At 47.9% G+C, this 25,201-nt stretch overlaps 1 protein-coding gene across 2 annotated transcripts in view; it reads right to left on the bottom strand.

Annotated features, from left to right (window-relative positions):
- Positions 1-22: 22 nt before the first annotated feature.
- mllt3 (MLLT3 super elongation complex subunit) overlaps positions 23-25,201 on the bottom strand; it is a 49,912-nt gene continuing 24,733 nt past the window's right edge. For both annotated transcript variants that reach the window (XM_072697713.1, XM_072697714.1), the window contains 12 exons: positions 24,344-24,426; positions 23,985-24,128; positions 23,140-23,178; positions 19,237-19,365; positions 15,075-15,689; positions 5,087-5,159; positions 4,510-4,563; positions 3,838-3,973; positions 2,712-2,811; positions 2,324-2,395; positions 1,974-2,045; positions 23-356 (listed from right to left, as the gene is read on the bottom strand). In XM_072697713.1, the coding sequence (XP_072553814.1) occupies positions 225-356; positions 1,974-2,045; positions 2,324-2,395; positions 2,712-2,811; positions 3,838-3,973; positions 4,510-4,563; positions 5,087-5,159; positions 15,075-15,689; positions 19,237-19,365; positions 23,140-23,178; positions 23,985-24,128; positions 24,344-24,426 (1,649 nt within the window). In that variant the 3' untranslated portion in view covers positions 23-224. The remainder of the gene's footprint in view (positions 357-1,973; positions 2,046-2,323; positions 2,396-2,711; positions 2,812-3,837; positions 3,974-4,509; positions 4,564-5,086; positions 5,160-15,074; positions 15,690-19,236; positions 19,366-23,139; positions 23,179-23,984; positions 24,129-24,343; positions 24,427-25,201) is intronic.

Here is a 25,201-nt window from a genome sequence, read left to right on the forward strand (position 1 = left end):
AACCCCAACCCCAACCCCCCGTTCTCGCCTCGCCCATTTTGACCGCCATCCGCATCTGGATGAGCTGGGCACTCGATCTGAAAACATCACTGAGAGAGCAGGATCCTCGGGACTTGGTGACTCAGTCATTTCAAGTAAAAACGAATCAACATCACCATGTACTGTTGCGTTAGCTATCAGACTCCTGCGAGGCGCCTCTGTTCAGCAGCCAGCTGCCTGGATGTTCAAGGTGTCCCAGAGGTCTCCAGGTAACTCTGGAGCTTGCGGACTGTGGTTCGGTCCAAGGAGCAGAGGTCAAAGTCAAAGGTCGTGTTGGTGATGTGAAAATGTCCAGTTTCTTCGATGAGGTTGACGATCTGAAAGACAGCCGGAGAGAGAAGCATCTAGAAATCACTGAAAAACAGATGAGTGCGGACAGTGGGCTGTATCTGATGACAGGGTGGTCAATGACGTCACAGTGGCTTAGAAGCAACTTGCTGGTTGGAGTCCCAGGAGAGCTTCTGGCGTAGCGTCTTAGAGAAAGACTCTCGACATTTACAATTACCCAGCTGTACAGATGGTTAATGTTATGAATCAGTCAGTTAAATATGCACTTACATACACTTACATGCATTATATATAGGACAGAGACTGTTTGAGCTTAAGTCTTCTGTAAACCTAATTAAAACCAACTTCTAGAGAGAAGTGGGGGGGGGAGATTTTGGTTTTACGAGGGTCTCCGTGGAATGCAAACCTCCCCCGAAGTACAACGCTGTGTATCAGATGGCTGGGCGATCCTTAGAAATGATGCCCCCCCCCCCCCCCCATTCCTTCCCCCAAAGCGTCCCCTAAACTCTAATACTGCTTCCAGTTCTCCGGCATGGTAGCAATGACAGGATGGACTCCACCGTGTCTGCACTGAAAGCCGTGCTCTGGCGACAGGAAACAACCCTGATCTGCAGGCTGCACACTACAAAGCCCAGGGTACCCCCCCCCCCCCGCTGTGAATCCCAGAGAGATGCACCTCACCCAATTTTCTGAATGATTTTATGTATTCAGGGGTCCCTATAAAGTGCTGGGGCCCCTGAATCTACCAGGGTATCCATGCCCCTACTGTGGCCCCTATAAAGTGCTGGGGCCCCTGAATCTACCAGGGTATCCATGCCCCTACTGTGGCCCCTATAAAGTGCTGGGGTCCCTGAATCTGCCAGGGTATCCATGCCCCTTTTGTGGCCCCTGTAAAGTGCTGGGGCCCCTGAAGCTGCCAGGGTATCCATGCCCCTTTTGTGGCCCCTATAAAGTGCTGGGCCCCCTGAATCCGCCAGGGTATCCAGGCCCCTACTGTGGCCCCTATAAAGTGCTGGGCCCCCTGAATCTACCAGGGTATCCATGCCCCTACTGTGGCCCCTGAATCTGCCAGGGTATCCAGGCCCCTACTGTGGCCCCTGTAAAGTGCTGGGGCCCCTGAAGCTGCCAGGGTATCCATGCCCCTTTTGTGGCCCCTATAAAGTGCTGGGCCCCCTGAATCCGCCAGGGTATCCAGGCCCCTACTGTGGCCCCTATAAAGTGCTGGGCCCCCTGAATCTACCAGGGTATCCATGCCCCTACTGTGGCCCCTGAATCCGCCAGGGTATCCAGGCCCCTATTGTGGCCCCTATAGTGGTGGGTCCCAACTGAGATACCACACTTCCAGGATGTATAATCTCTCCAAATTTTAAGATAGGTTTGTAATTAAACTCGACGTGTTTAAGATGAAATCTGCTGGAAAGCACAATGTTCATTTTAAATACAGTCAGCACTAGGGACGATGATTTAAGTGTCCTCAAGATGTCAAATGGATAATTAATTTCCGCATAGTTCATGCGCACTGCCCCTTTAAGGAGACAGTATGCATGGTTACTCATTAGCCTGATGTCATCTACATTTTGTGTGTTTTTCAGAGCTAGTCGTCACACCCCAGGAACATCCTTACAACAGTCTGAGCTTCTTCTTACCTGCTGTAGTATGTGTCTCTCTCTCAGTGCCATAAGTCTTCTGTGCAGCTCCACCAATTCATCCAAATAGGCCTGCGGCACAAAGCTCAGCCAATCAGATGGCTCCATCGGGTCACATGATACAGTCACATTCACACCCTCTAATAATGCACGTTTTTTTTTACTCTCCTGTTCATTCCAGAAGTTGCCAAATAACCTATATCGATTCATAGTTAATTTCACTAGTTACCACTAGTTGTTAAGGTCATTCAAGAAATTTTAAATCTATACTACGGGGAATGTCACAGAAGAAAACCATTTGGATCAGTACGATTTAGTAGACCAAACTTCAACCAAAAGGTAGTGCTTACCTTGTCACAATCTATATTTTTCATATTTTTCTCTGGTTTTGGCGGTTTTATTGGGCTTTTTACTTCCAGTATCTAAGAAATAAGTGACAAAGCAGAACATAACTTATGTTAAAAGGTAATGTTAGGGTTTTGCCACCAATTCTCAGCAATCGCATGAGCTATATGGAACAGAAATTTGGGAAGCATTCACCAAACGGCGCCCAGAACCGCACACGGCGCACGTCTGCACATCGCAGCTGAGGTGTATCAACAATGACGTAGGACGCTGTCGTTCGCGATTACACTTCTGTGTGCTTGTCAGCTCCAATAGCACTAGTGGCGGTGAGAACAAACACCCACCTGTTTGCTCATGGCTGATGCAGAGGTATGGATTAGGGTGGTGTCTTACCTGATTGCCGCTCGCCTTCAGCAACGGCGGGGGATCGTTGTGTGGTAGCGGTGAGGAGGCGGAGCTGCTCTCACTCTCGCTGCCGTCACTCAAACTCACCCTAAAGGAAACCCACCAATCAAATGCAGTGTTGTTCACAGTCCCAGCCAATCAGGCGCAACATTTAAACAGAATAATGCCTTTTATGAAACAAAGCATACTGAACAACTGAACCCTTGTTTGTTATATACAACAGGTGTGCCGGTAGGTGATGGCTCGATAGCGGTTGTTGAAGCCCATGATGCGGTGGGCAACCGCGTGAACAAAAGGGTTAAAGGTGTCACTGACTTGTCAGCGTATGGCCAGGCTCTGCCCGCTTATTAAATGAAATTCTTCCGCGAACTTCAAAGCACCACATGTAGAGTTTCAGAAACGCACTACGACTGCAGAGCTTCGTGTTGACAGTTCTGAGCCCAGGAGATCAAAGGACAGACAAAGAGTCCACACTCCGGTTTGAGAGCCGCATAATGCGAGATGCCACCATCTGACGGACTACATTAAGTCATTCCTTCTCAGAGGCACTGCAGTGGTAACGCTTTGTTTAACCGAGACCCTGATGGCCTGGGCGAAGATGAGTTACCGATATGAGGGGAAAATTTATTTCAATGAGGGGCTTTGTTTTATTTTTTTTCTTAAAGTCCATTACCACTTGTACACAAGTACACAAGAGTTCAAAGAGCCCCCCCCCAAGGTTCTGGCTAAGGAATTTAACTCTGGCAGCACTTATGCGGCTATCAAATGTTCACAACACAGAACAAGAAAAGGGGTCTTAAAACGGCAGTCATTTCACGCTGGGGAGGGTGGAAATCAGAAGGTTGCCAGTTCAAATCCCAGCCCTCAGCAGAATAGTCACATCTCCATTGGGCCCATGAGCAAGGCCCTTAACCCCCTGAAATACTCCAGGGGTATCTGATAAATGTCTGACCCTGTGCACAGACCCCGAGCTCCACCCCCACCTGTATATGCTCTATGTGTGTGTGTCTGAAAGGAGAGCATGATGGGATATGTGTATAGAAGCATTCCTCGTATTTGTGCAAATAGCTAATAAAGCCATATTTGATTTCAGGGGCGCTGAGCCAACACCAACCTGCGGTGGCGGTGCGTCTGGTGCGTGTGCAGTGGCCGCTCCAGGTCCGACTCCCCGTCGTTGCAGTCTTCTTCTGCAGACTCGTCCTCATCGTCCGAATGCAGGTCCGGTATTCTTGACCGCAAGGGGGGCAGTACTGTCCATGAATGAAGTCCGTACATTTAAAACCAAGAGTTATTCAATGAAAAAAATCGTTACAAAATTAAATGACCTTACACTTTAGTGTGAAAATTGAGTGTATTTGACCTTGTACAAACACCTTGGTCTAGGGGAATGTTATTTTGCTTTTGTCAGCTGCAAGAAATAATCTCGAAGATTGTGTTACCTTGGATACAGGCTCAGTTCCCAAATGTTTGGCAACAAATAAAAGTAAAATCACCTGTAGCTGTGAATACCTGCGTGACACCTGCAAGCTTTGCGAACAGGTTCAGGAATAAATACGCAGCTGAAAACCTACTTATCTTCAAAAGCTGCAAGGGATGGCACATTTGTTTTTCTTCTTTTATTATTATTATTTTTTTTAAATAATACTTAAAAAATGAGTCGTCATCCGCATGGTGCAATGCAACTGAAGGCCCAAGCCGAACACAGCCACGCTTCAGCAGCAAGCCCGAAAGCGAAAACGAACAGCGGTCAACAGGGCGAGCAAAGATCAGTTTCGGCGTCCGTTACCTGTCCGGGCCGTGGTGGGACCAGCTACAGCGTTCCGGCAGACGAAGTCCGGCACTGTACCAGGAGACAAAAACAAAAACAACAATTACAGCCTTTGTGTCGGTTGCTCCCCCCCCACCCCTGACTCTCCGATTGGCTCCTAGACAACATCGTGCTTTTCTTATGCTGACTAGAGCGACGAGTTTGGCGCTACATGAATCGTGCAGGTATTACTGAAGCCACAAATGATTTATGCCCCTTGTATTTATAGCTAATAATTTGATGGTAATTAGGTGGAAAGACACTTCTAATAGTTTATAATTTCTATAATAATTTATGATAGTTAGCTGACTTAAAGCACACTAATTTAAATACTATCTAGGCTGCAAGAAACAGGCTTTAAAAAATGTCAGCTGACTCTGTTATACTGGATCATGTTTAAATATAAACACAACTGGGTATATAGAGAAACAGCATATTTACGTGGCTGTTTGTTCTCAATGGATGGCCTGTATGTTACACTAACCCATGTTTCACCGAATAAGCAAGGGGCAAGTCCCTCCCCCCCCCCCCCCCCCCCAAACATGGCAGGCGTTACCTTGGCGTTTGTGGGCAGGTGGAAAACCTGCACTGGAACTCGAGCTGGAACTGGCAGGACTGGGCTGCTCCGACTGGGCCGGGGAGAGGGACGGGGGGGGGATGAGAGAGGGAGGCATGGTTAGATGGGCGGCCAGCGCCTGCACATCACTCAGCACCTTCTACATAATCAAGTTAGGGAGGCAACTTTGTAAATTAAGGGTTTTCAATTATAGGTTCTTATCTGAGGTCTGCGCAGTCGCCCAATGTGCTCACTCCCGTTGTCCCTGTCACACCCTGCACAGAATTCTATAAATTGTGTTTTAATTATAAAATTGTTACAGAATAGGATGCTTTGAGCCAAGCTCCGGAACACTGTCAGCTAGCCATGAGGTCGAACATGGCCCTTGAGAAGGGGGGGGGGTGTTACTTATCAAGCACCTCGTGGTGCCTAAATCACCCTCATGGGGGCGAGGAGCAAACAATGAAAGCATATTGTTTAAAGACTCCCCACGGAAGACAGGAAAATCTCCCGGATCATTAACCGCGGGGGTCGCTGCTCCCAGCCCCACATCCAGGCAGGACGCTTTGATAGTCTCCACAGTGCTGCCACAGTGCTGCCCCCCCCTCCCCATAAATCAGACTCCAGTCTTCTGCTAACTGAGGCTGATTTACAAGGACCTCCTGGGTCCAGACCCACGTTCATTCCATGCCATCCCAAGCGCGGTCCGTCCCCCACCCTACCCAAAATCAGAGTGCACGTGGACCTCTCAGAACCGTGCCGTAACTGATAGGAGCCGCGTCTGGTGGGTGACGGGCGACTTGGCTGACTGTTGGCGGTGCGTTTGGCCCAGCCGTGGGTTTGATACGAGGCTCAGCCGAGGTCGGCTGCAGCCCCCATAAGGCCTGACGAGGTGGGTCAACGGCTTGATTAAGAGACTTAAATCCTGGGATTTACAGGCGCGCTGGAGTACGCTGGCCATATGTCATCATCTGAAACGGTTTAACACGAAGGGGCTGCGAGTTGCCAGCAGACTGGAGGACCGATCCTGTCAAACCCTCAGGCGGAACGGGGAAGCTGAGTTCTAGGCCTATGATGAATACCCGGCAGGTGAGGGAAAACAAAAACCAACAAACGAGCAAAAACAAACGAACAAGCGAAAAAAACAAAACAAAAGCTGATTGCACAAAAAACCTTAAATGACTCAATTTATAGATCCAATTTAAACACCTCCTCCGCCCAAGCATGGCGTTAATGAAAACAGAACCCGCATCCCCACATGGTCTCCCAGGACTGTGCCCGGTTAGTTCCATCGGGTATTTCTGGACCTATGGCGCCCTGATGTTACATCGTGGTTGCATGCTGACAGCCGAATTTGGGAGATTAAAGGGCAGATCTGCCCCAAAAGGAGTCAATTCTGACACTTTTACAGGTCCGGCTCCCAGAGTTCTGGTATTTACTGCTCTCAAATGCACCTCCTCCACTGGCCTTCAAGGTCCTCTCTGCCTGGCCCAATTGCCCTCTGCCTTAAACGACGACCTTCAAAGACCAACGTGACAGCGCCAGTAAAGGGGGGGGGGGGGGTATTTAAAAAAAAAAAAACTCCAGCATCCAATGAAAGGCCAGCAGGCACAGAAGAGCGACGTGAACCATGTTGCCTGTTTAAGCGCTGGAGGTGGAGATTAATTTCAGGACGATCTGTCGCGACTTTGGTCTTGCAACTCAAGTCAAGTGGGGCTTTACTTCACACCTACACTGAACAGTAACACAGCATATAGTGGCATGAAATAACATCCTCCGGGTCCACAGTGCTACATATCTACACATAAAATAAAGTATGACATCAACAATGTAAATGTAAACAGTGTTACAATCAGTGGTGTAAAGATACCTCCATGCATTGTGATGAATCGATTTATTAAGGTTGCGATTCAATGCATCGATCTGTAACATCAGAACAGATTTTTCTGGGTAAAATAAAGTTACACCTGATGAGCGTTGAGCTACGACCCTTTTAGGGAACTGACCCCCGTTTGTAGCACAAAAAGACATGCTTTCTGCTGGCTAAGGTAGTAATGTTCAAGACCACGTGGTAGCTAATGAGCTAGCTAAGGAAAAAGTAATGTTAGCTTTAGAGAAGTACAACATATTGGTAATGCTGGCTGATATTTAAAAACTTCAAAAATCACCAGAACTAAAGACACAACTACTCAAATAATGCAGATAATGGCATTGGACGATCCATGTCAGACGAGGAAATTTCCTCAGCTCATTGACGGCTTAGAAGACGTCTCAAAGTACTGACCTGCAACGTTTACAATTCATTATAGTTCATTAACCTAAAGCACCATAATGCTTCATTCACTGTGTTTCATTCATTTCATTATTAAATCTGGCCCTCGGATTGATGTGTCATTTTTCCACAGAATAAAAAACGAAGAACGTCATTCTGTTATTATGTGGCAACAAGTTCGGCAGATTTTGCTGCTAACTCCCCTCCAACCAGGTAGCGCTTTGTTTAACGAGTTTGATTTTTTTCCCCGTATAGTTCAGTTTCTGGGCTTTTGACAGTTATTCACTGGTGGATTCTCAATGTTTAATAATTAAGAAGAACCTTCTGAGATTCTACTTTTTTTTACGTTACATTTTTACTGTGGAATGTGGTTCCTGTGGTAACGTCTGAAATTTCTTTTAGCGAAGTTAAAAGATCTGAATTTAGGTTATCAAAATAACTAAATAGTCGAACTGAGACAAATTAAAAAGACATCTGATGCAACGAATCGTTTCCTTAATAATCATAATGGAATCGAATCACCTAGGGGCCAATTATTGATACCCGTAGAACGTTTCGAATTTATGCAATAATGGAAGCAGCGGAGTTGCACTACAAATCGTATGACGAGCATGAACCCCACAAACTGTTCCCCCCCTGCGCCCCATCCCTTGGCTACCATGCAGGACGCGTGCGACGGCGAAGATGTTGAGTTCCTCTATGGACCCGGATTCCAAAAACACAGCCTCTGAAACAACCAACGCTACATGCTTAGAGGAACCTTCCATTCGCGCAACAGAATCCACCTCAACCATCCACCGCAACTCCAATCAGACTAACAAATACCCTTCTTAAAAGCACACATTTCACTGATACTGGCTAACGGACAATTGCGTTGATTAACGCACTCCCAGGAAAGAGGAGTGCTCCGCTGCTGAGAATATGCTGAACTAATCATTAATTACATAATAGACCCGTTACAGCGTCAGAGAGCTATACATGTGGAAGAAATTTCAAACTCCGGGTAAAAACAGCCGACAGGCAAACCAAACCCGAAAAAAAAGGAACCACCTGTTTTATATAACTGAAGATATATAGTCCGGCCTGACGGAGGGTCTGTGTTGAGTACATGTGCTTTTAGTTTAACAAGAAAATCACTGCATCTGGGGTGAAGTGCCACAGACAGGGCTTAGAGAGATCCAAATACATCTAAAACTTTCAGCCAAGAAAATAAAACCTTCAGCTAAATGTTCAAAATAAAATCCTAATCTTGACAGACTAATAGTGCCTTTTTTCTTCTTTTAAATGGCGCTCTTAAATAAGACTGTAAAAAAAATAGCATAACAACTGACAAGAGTAGAACTATCCATTATTACAGACTCGTGGAACAACTGGACCCCTATGTGTTTTTTTTTAAGGTTACACTGAGAAGTCCCGCCCAGTTAGAGAGCTGGCCTGCACCTCAGAGCACAAATAGTCATGAGCCCTGTTTGTCTGAGAAGACTCTTAAGACGACAGACTAAGGAGGCCGGCAATAAATGCCAAGCTGTGCCCTGGTAAATGTTTCAGATTTCAGCTTTAATTCCTTTAGCATTTTCGCATCTCTTGTAACCAAACACCAGGTTCCAAGAGGTTCATTCCAGTTTGCTGTACTTTTTACAACGATGTTTGAAGTCGGGTAAAACATTCTAAATGGGTCTTTCAGCTGAGGTAGGGGGCGGGTTAAAAAAAAATAAAAGCGCCACCATTAAGTTAATCCTTTTTGGAGAGAGCCCAAAAAGGAAACTTGAAGAAACCATTAAAGTTAATCTGAATTAATTTTGTTTACATTCCTCGCAGTGTGTGATACCACCAGGCGTCTCAAACAATAACCTGCCTCACAATGGTCTCCGGTTTTTCCCGTGAATTTGAAAAGTTGAATGAAATAAAATCATGTCTCGGGAGATAATGAGTGAAGAGGTCGAGGAAATTGGATTTTTCTTGCAGACCGATGAGAAGCAGGGTTCTGCGAGGCGCACAAGTTGCCGGGAGACGCTTGGGGCTGAACAGCCGGAGCTGGCGGCGGACAGTTGGGGCGGAATCCCGGGGTGACGTGGCCGTCTGAAAGTCATCCGGGAGCTCCGGCACACGTGACATCAGCTGGGTCCTAAGGCCCCCCGGTCCACGCTCGAGGTGCGAGGGGGCTCCCTGTCACCAACCTGCAAGCCGCTGAAGTGTCTGGACCCCCCCCCCCCCCCCCGAAACCTGTTTCCCTCCCCCCTTGCTCGTAAATGACAAAACTCTCTAAGAGGACGATAACCAGGCTGCAAAAAGATCTTGTCCTAAGGCGACGGGTCCGTTCCAAAAGCGTGGGGGTGGGGGGGGTGTGCCCCCCCGCCCACCCACCGACCCAGCTACATGGTGGACGTTAATGGCTTAGGTGGGGGGTACCAGCAACCCTGGTGGCAAACTGCATCTCACAGGATTCCCAGGAAACTGGAATGATCTTTGATGTGTTTTTTTTTTTTTTGGGTAACCCCCCCACCTCCTCTGTGGTTTTACGGCCCCGTCTGTCTGTCTGGGTGTCTGGGGGACATCAAACAGATGGTCAAGCGGCATTCTTTGCTCAGGGTCTCGGACAGCCGGCCACAGCCTACGCAAACTGTAAACAGTCGGCCTGACTGCCCCCCCATGAACAGAACTGCTCTTAAACCGTTAACGGCACCATTCGCCGCCACACCCGCTGCTAGGTGGCAGGAAAGGCGGGCCACAGTCTCCTGTGATCGTGGGGGGAGTGACGGCCAGCGGGCTATGAAACAGCACATTACCCCAGGGGTAATGAAAAAGCCACTGTGGCCAGAGATGAGGAGTGGCTGGGCTGCACAGCGAGACTGAAGAGTCCTGCTGCTTGTCCAGCGATAAAATGACAGAGGACAAACACACACTCACAGACCCAAACAGAGAGAGCCTCAATAACGCTGAAGACCAGCGCTGAGATTACCGCCTCTTCCTCCGCTCACTCGGCTTGAGTTACATTTAATTATCTCTCATTTACTCACGCCGTCACACGGCATCACCCAGGGTCACTGCTAGTTACCCCACCAAGTCTAGGTGAAAGTGTCCATAACTTACCGCTTGTGACATTTTTACACGGGCCAGCCAGCCAGACGGCCAGAAGAGGAATCGATTGTCACGAGCCGGTTCAGATTTATGGTGAAGTAAACACTTCAGGGTTCCTCGTGATGAGGGGGAATTTATTTTGCTGAAAATGAACCCCCCAGGACAGAGCAGGGGAAACATTTTAATTCCTACATTTAGAGCAGCATCTAAGGTTGGATCCATAAACACAGCGCTGATTCGCAGGGTTGTACACATGAGGCAGACGTGAGCCAGAGGACTCCCTTGGCATTATGGTAAAAGAGGAGTCTCACCCGGGAGACACATCATTGAGGCCGAACAGGCAGTGGAGGGGGTGGGGGGTACAGATGCTGGGGGTGGGGGGTGTCCGGTGTTCACCTTTGGAAGAAAACCTCTGGGATATTCCACTTTTTCATCTTTATTTCCATCCAAGAGAGCACTCTACCTCCTTGGAGGTGGGGGGGGGGCAGAGCCTCAGGGTCAGCTTTGTTTTTAACAGCACAATTGCAAATCCACCCCCCCCACAGGCCACTTTGAAGAAACCAAACATCAGCACCACCCTGGCCTTGCCAGTCATACGACATCCTGAGCAGGGGGGGGCGCGGGTGGTAATCCAAGAGCAGCAGTGAAGCAGCCGGACGTCTTGTCATCAGCTCGCACGGCGAGGCCTTGACCTGCACCGCTGACGCCTTGGAGACCCCCACTGACGTTCGAGATGTTTCCTCTGACGTCTCTGTGACAGTCGACATTTCCCTCAGGTGCAAGGAAGCGGCCGGCGCCATAATCCACGGCACTTAGGAATCAACACACCAGTAAGCTAACCTTTAATTCGCATTTTCAGGGCTGGGCTCAGATGCGCGCGGGAGTGACTCTCCCGCAGAAGGACGATTAAACGAGCACACCCTGCTTTACTCAGCAAACAGATATAAAAGGCCTTTAATCATCCGAAGCGCAGGACGCACAGGGGGATGGGGACGGACCCCAGCTTCATGACAAATCACCTTTACGGGCGCTCTGCTCGGAAGAGACCGTAACAAAGGCGAGAGGAGCCCTGAGAGGGGGCGAGGAGGCGCGGCGGCCCTTCAGAGGCACACCAGGAGGTCCGTCCTGGAGGAGGCGCCGCCGCGGAGAAAGAGGAGGAAGAGCCGTATTGCTCCGTAATAAAACCTGCGGCAGAAACAGAAGTTGCTTCCTGCCGGCGGCTCAGTGGGGTCATCACCCCCTCCCCCCCTGCCAAACTGGCCTGACCCAACCCGACAGGACCGCAGCAGGAAAAGTGTGTGTGGGAGGTGGCTGGGGAGCCGCAGGGTGGCCCCGGGGGCCATGGGCGCTGGGGCTTAGCCACCTGCGGCCGGGGCGTGCGAGGGGAAATCTGAGATACTACAAGTCTGGGGTCTCTCACACATGCAGTACCACCTCAGCCTTGGGGGGGCACCGTACTCATTCTGTTAGATATAAAAATGCAAAAAAAGACGCACACAGAGCTTTCAGCTTATGGGAGACAAGTATGAATCCAACAAGTTATTCTGGTGTTCCCCAAGCATCGCCCATGCCCCCCCCCACCTCCAAACCCCAAGTCCACAGTATGTTGCTGTGGTGTCTGAATCGTGCAGACGGCAACCCCCCCCCCACCCCCACACACACACCCCCACAACGGGCGCTCGAGACTCCCAGACAGCTGTCCTGCAAAACAACAGACTTAGCATGTGCAGGACATGGGGAGAGGGTGGGGGGGGGGGGGTGGGGGAGGGGCCCAGGGACAGTCGTTGGCGTTTACGAGAAAGGCCCCGCGGCAATTTTTTTTCTTCCAGGACTTTCAGAGGGACCCCGGCAGCAAGGACCATAAAACAGCGCGGGAAGATTTGTGCCTTTTCAAGAGGCCCTGAAAGTTACCCATGATGCAACTGATGCCCGTGCACAACGAAGTCCCTGTCCCCATACTTAACAAAACCGCACCCGGGGATACGAGAGGCCTTCGGGCTCAGGAAGAAGGCACGGGCACGGCCAAGGAAGGAGTTTCGTCAGAAATGCGAAACGCGTTTCTCCCTTTTCATTTGGAGATTCCAGATTAAGAGGAAATCCTTAGCTATTCATGCCATGCCCCCCCCCCACCCCCATTCTCCTTCAGTACCATAAAAACATAAATTTTCCTGTCTGCTTTCCTACCAATAAAAACAGCCACTCCCCTTAGTGTGGGGTGTCCACAGCCAATGTGTGAGGACCTGGCAACCCAATGAAAGGAGTGCTATTCATCACAGGGCCCTGGGGTGGGGGGGGGGTGCTTTTACAGCTCATGCTCTGTACCTCCCCTCCCAGACCACGCTGGTCCGGCAGTAAAAAAAAAAAATAAAAGCCCCTGAGGTGATGGCCGGACAACCAGATGCACCAGAATGGCGTGGCATTCCTCCCCCAGGGGCAATGGGGCCAGGCTGAAGGGAGGGGGGGGGGCTGGAGTAGGGGTTTCCTGCAGGATGGCACCATTTCCCGATGTGGCAGTACAGAGTTTGAAAGCTCCGCCCACGCCGAGTCAGAGGAAAGCTCACACGCGCTTTAAAAGTACTTTCAGGGAAAAAAAAGTACATAAGCCCGTAATTCGATGCCAGACGTGAAAGAATTAGTGAGCAGCGTTAAGAGCATCTGAAGAGATACGTTCAAGCAGAAATGTTTGCGTAGGAGTCTTCTTTAGCCACAGCTGATGCCTTTGAGTTACAGGCCGGTCTGAATACAGAGCGGTTCCAGTATAGCCCCTTTTGAAATCGATAAATTTAACCATGTCCCAAAGAGGCTTTCCCCAATCAAAGGGACTAATTTAGGTTACACACTTTACATCACATCAGTAACCAGAAAGAAAATTTCAACAAACAAGCAGTTTAATTCAAAATGTATCACCAAAGAGTGACCGAAAATACGAGAAGCAATTCCCTAGTTGCCCTGCCACACTAATTAGCATTTGGGTCGACGTTAGTCGCAGGATGAGCAGCATTGTGGAGCAGGGGTTCAGTTTAATGTACGAAGTGTCTGGTTCCTTGGCCCTCAGATGGACACCCAAGGAGGCGTAACAGCCCACTGCTGAGGGCCACATCTCAATTACAGGAACCCCCTTCAGGACTGGGAGGAGCCCACATTTGATGTTTACAGCCTCTTCATGCAATAGTCTGTGTGTGTATGTGTGGGGAGGGGGGTTGACCATTAAAAACAACAAAAGGGGGGGGGATGGAAATGCAGCCCTATCTGCAACAAACACCTCAGCTTCCTGTCTGGTATGTGAGGAGAGCCAACAGAGCCAGTTCTGCTGCCCAAAATGCACAGACAAGGGCAAAAAAGGTTACCGGGATGAATCATGAGGGACATGTATAGTGGGGGGGATGCTGGCTCCTCCCATGCACACCCAGACAATCATAAGCACTTACCGTAATGTCTGTAAAAAGGTGAAAACCAAATGACAGGTTCTTAATTCCACAAACACAATGTTATTGCTGCACATGTCCTAGAGATCTACTCTCCAGTAGGTTTTCTATCCTACCTGGCTTCTGATGTGCCACACCTGTTCCTGGTATTTACCTGAGAACTGCTGTGGTTCATCAGAAGCCAGGTAGGATAGAAAATCGACTGGAGAGTAGCTCTCCAGGACTGGAGTTGGAGACCCCTGTCCTAGAGGTTGCACGGTCCCTTCAGCTAGCGTGTTCAGGGTTAGCGTGGACTAGAACTCCACAGGCAAGCCAAACGCATCGCTTTAGGCCTGCCAGCGAACGCTGATTAACTATGACATTCGCAACAATTTCATAGAACCAAAGTCATGATTCCATAAGAGGTCTGCTAAACCACTGGCAAAAGCAGTTTAGTTTTCACACATGTACTTATTTGTCGTTGTGGGGACATCCCAGTGATTCATTCTTTCATGCAAAATTTTGATTAACACTACCACAAGGGGAAAAAAATTTACCTAATTTAATCAAATGAAATTTTAGTCGATATAAAGGCTCAAAAGCTGAGGCAATGAAATCCAGCCTCATCTGGCTGTGGAACGAACAGGTCCAGCGGCAGGAACACCAACATCGCATCCAATTAAATGTGATGTCGGCATGATGGCCACATTGACATTTTTATGCCAATTTACGTGGAAGCCCCTAGCACAGATCATCCATACAGCTCTCAACCTCAAAGCAGGCAGCTGAGAAAGAGATATGGCCCAAAAACATTGCCCAGCCATTATAAACAAATATACATGAGACAAAATCAAATGGCGAAAATAATTCAAAAGATAGCTAAGCAGCTAAACGAAACACAAACCTGAGCATGAAGTATCCCTCAAATCGGGTCTGGTGCCAACACTAAATCAGAGCCTAACAGGGGGAGTCCCGACTGCGCCTGGGTAGCTGGGCCACACCAGCAATAATTCCCGTGTTCAAGGGCAGCCGTACTGCAGATTTTAGGATGTACCCATAACTTAGGGCGACAGCAGAAGCCACAGGGAAAACTATTTACAACCCAAAACTGAAAACCGATTAAAATCAAAACCAGAACATTCTACGGCCTTTACCCATGAAGAATAGTTCATGACCGGACCACGGCACAGTAGTAACGATCCCTCAACCCTTAAAGGACATTTTGTCCACCCACCTCTGATTTGTTGGACAAGTCCTCCACGTCAGAGTCGTTGGGGTGCACCACTTCATGGAACGGTGGCAGCGAGGGGGGCTTCTTTCGCTCCGGCGGCTCGCCATCCACCTTGAGCTTAGCAGGCCGCACCTGGGACGGATGCTTCTCCTTGGGCGGCTTCTTCTCCACGTGGTGCTGTTGGGCTGGAGGGGAGCCCGGCGGAGGTTTTAGCGGCACCTCAGAGAGACCCTTCTTCCGCTTTTTGGTCACGTGCTCCCCGCCGTCAGCCACTTGCGGCCTCTTGCCGGGGGCTTTGGTGCCGTGCTGCACGCTGCCCGTTCCGTGCGGCTGGTTCGCGTCCGATTTGTGGTCCTTGGACAAGCCCTTGGGCTCCTTGAAGCCCAACTTGGGGATTGGCTGGTCATCCCTAACTGGCTGATTCTCTTTGGGTTTCTTGGACGATTCTTTGGAAAGTCTACCGGGCTCCCTGGTAGAGTCTTTGAAGGCACTTTTATGCTCTTTCGAGTCTTTTGAGGATTTGTCTTTGTGCTCTTTCACGGGTTTGTGAAGTTTAGAGGAGCCACTGCTGTTAGTCGTGGTGGTCGTGAGAGCGCTGCTGCTGCTTTTGGAACCATCCTAAAGCCAAACAACAAGACGACTGTTGTAAAAGACGTGCTAGCCGCTAGCAGGGCCTTTCACAGCACATCATCATTAATACATTACTACAATATGTTCCAATAACATTCAACATGAAACGAGGTACATTGGAAGTTAGTAGGAGTTGGAGTCTGAAAACATTTAAGGTACATGAAAGCTTCAGCCGCAGTTGCACATCAAGACAATTTCAATCACAGCATGGAAAATCATTTCACTCAAACCAATCACAAATGCTCATTTGGACTGTGACACTTCATACAAGTGCAATAAAATATATCCAAAGACTGGCACATGGCTGTCACGCTGTCGAAGGACTGCAAGGTTGTCAACTTTGGACTGAAATTTTCAGTTTGAGAAGTCTGCACGTGCATTTACATGTATGTTAGTCTTATTATCTTGCAAATGGTCTGTAGGGTTTGCAAACTACCCCAACGCTTTCTGATGTACCTAGTTTTAGGTTTATAATGGAACAATATATGTTTGCCATAAGATTTCTTGCATGGACATGAGAGTCTGAAAGCATGAGAGTCAGGCCAGAGTTGGCAGCCCTGGGATTGTCTGACCCGACACTTCGGAGATGAGTCACTGACAACTCGTCATGGGCCTCCTGGATTTCTCTACAGGATCCACACTTCCAAGGTGGGCCATGCTTCCACCTCCAGCACGCATGTTTACTTTGATAAATTCAGTGGACGATTCATTGAATGACCCAAGAATCCACAAGTCTAATGAGTCAAACAAGTACGCCGCATAGAGTGGCAACCTGCTTATCAAAAGACCGTAATCCTCATGGTGTAAGTGATGCCCTTCATTGCAACGCCAAGGACGAGCAGCTGTGCTCGCTAAGCTAGAGAAGGCATTTCCTTATGGACTACAAACACAGTCCTTTGCACTGAGGAGACCTGTTGAGAGCTTAAAAGGGTAAATTTGTTCACTTGTCAAAAGATGACAGCTCTATTACTCTTGCCAAGTGAGTAAACTTCTTTGGGGTGACCAGTGACCCCAGTGAATGTGTAGTGAAGATTTGATAGCAAAGACCTAACTATCCCTTACACTGTGCTGGTGCCTAGTCGACCATCTGACCCATTATAACAGAAAGGGAGCTCCAAGATGCTTTTGACCCAATCATACTCAGTCCTCACTAGGCTGCCTCTGCCAATATTTTATCAAGGGACCACGAGTCATTAAACAGTCTAGACTAGGGGCGAGTTACGAGTTGCTTAAAGAGCCTCTACAAACTTATTTTGTCTCCTGCTCTTGACCCTACGACCCCTGGACATTAAAGCCCCTTTACCCTTAAAGGCAAAACAGCTGTAGTGGTCCCTTCCAGTGAGACTCCCAGGGCAGAGCTCAAACTGGGGCTTCCACCTTTATTATCGCGTCATAATGTATGGCTCTGAGCAGCCCAGCTTTACAGCCCAGAGCATTAACCTAGCAGGTATATAAAGGCTGAGAGCTTTATAGCAACACACACAGCGACACGCATCATAAAAAGCTATTCATTCGAAGCTTAAAAGTGCCATGCTTCAGAAGGTTCCATGGCCTTTTGGGCGATTACATGACAGACTGATGTTTTGCGTTTGTGTTTCTGCGACAGGCAAACGCACACGATTAATAACCCCTGTGCCAGACCAGGGCAGCACTGGAGATCTCTCCCCCAGATGACGAACTCATCCAGACCCAAGCCTTGGAGTTTAGCTAGGAGGGGTTGGAAATAGACTCCTTCACTATGGGAAACTCATCAGCACAGAGCTCAGTTTGGGGCTGGCGTCGAACCCCATGGGGCCCATCCACTGTGGGTCACCGCTGCCCCCCCCCTGTGCCCAGAGTCCCCCGCTGAAGACTCCAGAAGCCTCGAGGCACAGACCTGCAGTAGCAGACAGTGTACGACCTCGCAGGTTCGGGGCCAATCCCGGATAGGAAAAAGGATCACACTGGGATCCTAGCAGAATAACCTGCTCATCTATCACCCTTTCACCACTGCTTCTAGTAAGGAAAAGGACATTTCCTGCATGTGGTATCCATGACCATTTCAGAACAAATGCTGCAAAAACAGCAGAACGATAAAACCGAAACCGTTGATTTTCTAAATGGTTTTCAAGATGCCCCTGGCATAATAAATAATAATAATAATAATAATAATAATAATAATAATAATAATAATAAATAATAATAATAATAATAATAATAAGGATGCCATCTGCTTAACATGTCAAAAGAGATAATTACTGCAATCACTGAAGCCCCAACCCCTCCCAGATCCACAACTTTGCGATATTTGGGGATTACATCCCGCTTGCTCATTATGCAGAAGATATAGTCTAGACATTTCACATGCAAAAAAATAATAATAATTATAAAAAATCTACCAGAAGATGAGCAGGAAAATATTCAGCACACAAAGCAAAAAGGGAATAAATAAATAAAATTCCCTGTTTTTATGAGGCCATTACTAACCATGACGGAGGCAGCAGTCAATACTGGGTAGAAAGGAAGACGGAAAAAAAAAAAAAAATTATATATTATATTTATTTATTTTTATTTATTTATTTTAAAATCAGCTGAATAAGCACGTGGCAATTTGTCACTGCAGCCAGTCAGACTGAAATCCTGCCACTCCTGAGAATCGTCTGTGGGATATGAGTGTCCTTGGTGAGAAGAGGGTACACAAGCAGGGTGGGGGGTTTTACAGATAATGCTGGGCTTGTGTTGGGGGGGGTGCAGGGGGCCTGCATGCCCGGTAATCCATCACACACCCGGCACTGTTTGCACTAGAAACTGCTTCCATGTGCAGCTCAGGGGCGGCAAAGCCGACGGGACCGGCCCCGTGGAAGCCCGCTTAACGGGCCTGGGCATAGCCGACGGGACCGGCCCCGTGGAAGCCCGCTTAACGGGCCTGGGCATAGCCGACGGGACCGGCCCCGTGGAAGCCCGCTTAACGGGCCTAGGCATAGCCGACGGGACCGGCCCCGTGGAAACCCGCTTAACGGGCCTGGGCAAAGCCGACGGGACCGGCCCCGTGGAAGCCCGCTTTATGGCCATGGGCCAAGTCGGTTGACCTGTGAGGCTTTACGGCCGGCCCTAATGTGTTTCGAGGTGGACAGCGGCACTGAAGGTGCTCGTCTCCTGACACCGAGAGTGAAGCAATGGGAGAGCACGTGCACTCTGACTGAGACACACACACATGCACACATGCACACACAGAATGTGCAAAATGACCGTGCCATCTCTTCACAGCGTCCAGGATAACACAACATCCCCAAAAACAGGAAAAAATAAGCAAATAAAATCAATTATCCCCATTATGTAAAAAGTTAAAGTATTCCCACCCTTTTAACAGAACATTAGAGGCTGACCCCCACACAAGTAAAATATTTTAAATAAATAAATAAATAAAGAGCCTAAATCCTTGAACCAGACAAAGAGGAGGATTAGCATGGGTCTTCGAAAGAGTAGAAATCCCGAGAGAAGGAGCGTCTCAGTGTCGTGAGCGGCCGGCTGTAACCCCAAAGGAGCCCTTGCTGACCTTTGACCCGTGAGAGGATTTGCTCTTCTTGGCATCGGAGAAGGTCAGGTTCAGGGAGCTGCTGGGGAGGGAGGGCAGCTTCAGGTGCTGGCCAAAAAGGGACGTGGAGCCCTCCTGCATGACCATCACCTGGATTCGGAGGAAGGACACTTCCATATTATTACCACTCATCCACAGAATACCATATTACCACATTCTCAGCTCATACCGTTTCTTTCTGATGCTTAAAGACATACAACCGCAAGCTACTGTGTAAAATGCACATAAAAATAGGATATAATGATTTGCAAATTATATACACACCCACATCAATTGAAAAGAGACAGAAATTTGGTTTTATGACAAATATCTGCTCAATTTGAATTTGATTCCAGCAACACTTTTCCAGAAAAGTTGGGATAGGGGTGTGTTTACCACTGTTTGAACCAGCTCTTCTTTTAACAACACTCTGTAAAGTTTGGGGACCGAGGAGACCATTTGCTGGAGGACTTTTGAAAGTGAAATGTGGTCCCCTTCTTGCCTGATCTAGGATTCGGGGTCTGCTTTGTCATATTTTTTGTTTCAGGATGCGGCAAAGGTTTTCAGTGGGCGACAGGTATGGACTACATCTTGATTCGCCAGTTTTCCATTCTGTTACAGTTCATCTAAAATGAGCTCAGGCCCAGAGAAGTCAGCGGCATTTTAGGATCATGTTTAGATATGGCTTCTTCTTTTCATGGTAGAGTTTACTACTGCATTTGTGGATGCAGCAACGAATTCCTGAGCCCATGCAGTGATTTCCACTATAGAATCGCGTCCGTTTTCAATAGTGCCACCTGAGGACCCAAAGATTATGGCTATCCAATATTGGTTTTCAGCCTTGGCCCTCCTTTCTTCAAATTCTCTGAATCTTCTAATGATATTATGTACCGTAGATGAAATTCTCAAATTCTTTGTAATATTACGCCGAGGAACATTATTCCTCAACAATATTAGCCCACGCAGTCTTTCACAGATTGCTGAATCTCTCCCCATCTTCACTGCACAGACTCCGCCTCTCTGGGAGATTCCTTTTTTATACCCAATCATCTTACTGACCTGTTGTCAATTAAGCTAATTGGGTGTGAGATGCTCAACCCTGTGTTTTGTTATAGCGCCACACAACTTTTCCAGTCTTTAGTTGCCCCTGTCCCCACTTTTTGAAACATGTTGTTGGCATCAATTTGAAACAATAAAATGTCTCAGTTTCAACATATATTGTCCTTGTTGTATTTTCAGTTAAATATCGGTTTTTATATAAATTGCGAACCATTGCATTCTGTATTAATTCACATTTCACACAGCATCCCAACCTTTTTTGGAAACACGGCTGTATAGCCAGTGGTTTGTTAAATCGCAGTATAGATTTGGCAGTGATGTGTGCCCACACTGGCACATGGAACCATGCAGGGTAAAGATTAAAAATTAAGCTGTTCTAAGCGGAAGTAGAATAGTCCAATTTAAAACAACAACAAAGACATACACCAAAAGTGCAACCTATTTGATGGTGACTTTTGTTGGATTACTGTTAGCAGTCCACTTTTACAACGCCAATAAAGCAGAGCTGTTCAACTAAGCTACGAAAAGCACCACACTTCAAAAAACACCTACTCGCCAATTCCATATTATTTCCAGAACCTTCCACAACATTAATCAAATGAATAGGACTATAAATGTAAAGGGCATCCAATTGTTTCAACACCTATCGACTAGTTCTGCACGATATCACATCATGATAATATGGGGCATCACCACCAGGACTCAGATGACTGGCGTAAACATTAGCCAGGCTTTTCAGTATTATACGGACGTTTACTTACGGCCACAATTTGGTAAGCAAATTAATAGTAGGCCTAAAATATTAATGAGATTGTGACAGGAAACGGTTAGCAATCCGTATAAAGTCGACGTATCCTTACGTTTATTAAATTCGGTTAGTAGGGCCACATGGTACCGTTTTCAGACATTATGGAAGCGATAAGCACTGAAGTGGAGGTTAAGAAAAGGAATGGCTCAACGGCAACTTCACCTTTTATGAGAGGAGAGACTGAGGGTAAACAAGGTAAAGAGACGTTGGTGGTGTGGCCGTACATTTTTTAGTCAAAAGTCTGATACGTTTATTAATTTACACAGATGACTAACTCTCAGGCATCATAATGCGCCCCTCATTAAATATTTTAGGTGCACTATTAATCAGTTTGCCAAATTGTGGGCGTAAGTAAACATCCATACAGTACCGAAAAGCCGGCATTCTAACAAATGTTTGCACTCGTCATCTGAAGCCCAGGTGATTATTCCGGATGCACCACATAAGCGTGACGTGATATCGTGCAGCCCTACTATCGACTTATGACCGAAGGATATGGTTCATCAGTCATCCGTCGCAGCAGCTGATTAAAACTTGCAGGTTAAACAGTGAAACACCTCCCTGGAGACCACAGTTCCTGCCAGCCAACAGGGTCGCAAATACTGACTCGCCAGCTAAATGCCATTAGCAAATCCAGGTCCTCTGGACTGAGACACAAGGTTCACAAATTACCAAGAAGAAAAAAAAACAAACACAATAGGCACAAAATACTAAAAACAATAAATGCATTATATCCTTCTTCAGTTTCTTTGAAAACAAAAATGTTCTCAGCCTCATTCAAGGACCTTCCCTGACGACCATCCCACTTGTGGGACGTAGCTGCCACAGTGTTAGTATGTACACTGACCGGCCAATTGATTAGGGACACCTGCCTGGTAAAACAGCCTGCTCCGCCAAACAGCCAATCACATGGCTGCAAGTGAATACATACAACACAAAGGTGGGGGTCAAGAGATGCAGATGTACTGTTCATCTACGCATCATGAGCGGCTTAGATGATTTCAAACGTGGAGCAACTGTTGGCTCCAGACATGTTTGGCGGGGCATCTCAGAAACATCTGTCCTTCTGGGATCTCACACTAGTGTCTAGGGCAGCGATTCTCAACCTATGGGTCACAACCCAAATATGGGTCGCGGCAAGATCTGAAAAAGAGTCAAGAGGCAGAGCTGGAAATGTAAGCATTTTAAAACCAGTAAGCTCCTATGCTGATCCACGGTCAGATTTCCCAGCCCCAATCCTAGAATTAACCTATATAAATGGGTCTTAGGTCTGCAAAAACTCGTAAACATTCAACCAATCCAAGAAGCCAAACTACAGATGCTTAATTTAAAATTCACTGGCACATCCAATCAGATTAGTGCAATAGGCATTGATTGGCATAAATTGCAGAGTGCACTGCATGCTTGATCATAGCATTGATTTAGACTTATGCTTGATATAGGGTCGCGACTGAGCTGGCATGGTAAAAAGGGTCGCGGTGCAAAAAAAGGTTGAGAACCTCTGGTCTAGGGATTACAATGACATGACAAACAAATGCATCCAGTCAGTGGCAGTTCTGTTGTAGCAAATAGCTTCTAACGAGAGATCAGAGAAAACATTGGCCAGACACATTTCAAGCTAAACAGGGGGCCACAAAACAGCTTGGTGCAACAATGATTCACAGAACGGCTTCTCAGAACTCGTCTATCCTTGAAACGGTTCTAGAGACAAAAGGGGTCCTACCTGATACTACGCAGTGGTACTTAATAAAGAGGTAAAACAAGGCCTGACAGCATGTGCAGGCCAATGTCCTCTGATTGGCTGTCAGATCCTGAGGGACAAGATCTTGGCACCCAGTAACACTGGCTGAGAAGACGCCTAGTTTCTCTTTGAATGGCCCGTTTCAAAACGAGAAGCTATTCAAACAGAGCACTCCACACTCGAAGAGACTCCTTAAACAAGGTCGTATTTTAACTCAAAGCGATTGCATCAACAACATGTTTTGAAATGAATCCAAGACCTGAGTTTGATGTCTTACTTTAGAGTCGTCGGTGCTTCTTTTATGAGGATCCCGTTGCTGTCAAAGGACATAAGAAAAAAAGGTTTAAGACATGAACACACCTAGACACTCTCTCACATGCACACGCATGCACTTACACCAAGTAGGCAAACGAGAGCTTCACATGACCACAGCTGACCAGAGAAAGCACCTCGCCTAAACCTGCTTCAGAGAGCCAACTACTTGTTCATTTTCTGCATTGTCCACACCCTAAGTTTATTTGACAGAGGTTTTTCCTTCAAGCCATTTGCATCAGGTAAAGCTTTAGTGAAGATTAGTCAGTACAAACCACTTATCTCCCATAGACAAAATCCTTAGGAGAGCTGCCCTGGAGTCTGCCCAAGGACAGGTCATGCCAAACCTGCAGTAACTGGCCAGGCTCGAACCAGTCCTCCCCAACATCACTCATCGCCCCAGCTGATGCAAGTCATGCCTCGGTTTAGATCCAAGGCTAACAATCGACAGCAGTGCCAGTTCTGACACGGGTACTCAAGAATGAGAGATTGAGAGCGTTCCAGTAGGAAGCGCCTGAATCCGGGCCAAGGAGAGCCCGCCTATCTCCTCTGGACAGCTATGGCAGGCATCCCATTCCTCCGGTCACCCGACACCACCACCCTGTCCCACCCACCCAGTCATTCTTTCCCTCCTTCATCGAAGTCTAGAATTGAAGTCGTCTACACTTTGCCCAAAGTCAATGTTCCTTCAGTATATCCGTCCATTCCATTCCACCCAGCTGTACTCATGGGAAACCCTACACTACACAGCTCTAGCACCCCCACCAGGTCCTTCCCTGTACACCCCCCCCCCTCCCCCAATCCACGCACCCCTCCGGCTTTCAGCAGCTTCCGGCGAAACTCCTCCGTGGGGTTGTTGAAGGTGAGCTTCTCGCAACGCAAGTGATTGACGGGTGGGTGACCCTCCAAGTGCAGGAACAGGTCGTAGTCAAAGCGCACTTTCTTGGGCTCTTCCTGAAACGGCATTCACATTATTAGGATGTTCTACATTTTAGCTGAAACATTAACTGAGCTCACTGCAAATTACGCTAATCCTTTTAGAAGACACGCAACAGCAATCAATGGCTATAATGGCAAGAAATACAGCAAAGTCCCCATATCCCTTATGGTTAAATCAACCTATCATGCATCATACAGATTTACCGTAATCCTTGGATTAAGGCAGGTACCTTATTTTTAAAATAAACTTCGATGGGCAGGATGAAGCCAGCATAACCAGACTCTTCCACTTTATATGGGGGGTCCTTGCACACTGAAACAAAGACGGGGTGGGGTGGGGGGGCATCACAGAAATGCAGTGTTATTTACAAGCTGCGAGCTCCGGTGCCTTGGAGGGAAAATCCAGGAACGATCAGTTTTGATCCAACCGCTGCACCGTGCGAGTGCCTAGGAGAGATGCGTGTGTACAAACCCAAGCCAGGAGCTGATGTAATACTTGGCAAATGGCTACGAAGTGCAGATCCACACGGAAGCCACCGGGTATCGCGTTACGGGCGTTTGGCCGTGGGCAAAGCCGTGCCTTGGTCTACAGACGGCACCCGGGGAACCCTGGTATTTCAATCCATGAAGGCTTCAGAGGCACACTGACAGACTTTAAGGTAAGGAAAAAGCAGCCAAACCCTGGATCAGGCAGCCCCTCAAAGCACACTGAAGATAACACTACAGAGAACATCAAAAAAAACACACACACACACACACACACACACACACACACACACACACACAAAGTTGGATTTTTGTAGGAGGAGATCAACTCCCACAAGCCTGTCAAATGCCGGTGGGTTGCTAGGCGCCGATTCTCCAATCAGTGCCCGGCACTGCTGCACATGGTCACGTGACCAGCTGCGCGTAGAGAAAGTCAAAGGCTTGGCAGCAAGCCCGGCGCTGGCGTGCCCGTCTTGCTGCGGAAGCAGCCAGGCTTGAAGCGCCGTGGGGAGGTTTCCCGCTCTTTGGATGCCCTGAACTCGAGTCGACCCTCAGCCGGTGCCGCCGCGGACGCCATTCACCGCTCGGTTAATTAGACGGCT

Source organism: Paramormyrops kingsleyae, chromosome 12, assembly GCF_048594095.1.
Source record: "Paramormyrops kingsleyae isolate MSU_618 chromosome 12, PKINGS_0.4, whole genome shotgun sequence".
NCBI lineage: Eukaryota > Metazoa > Chordata > Actinopteri > Osteoglossiformes > Mormyridae > Paramormyrops > Paramormyrops kingsleyae.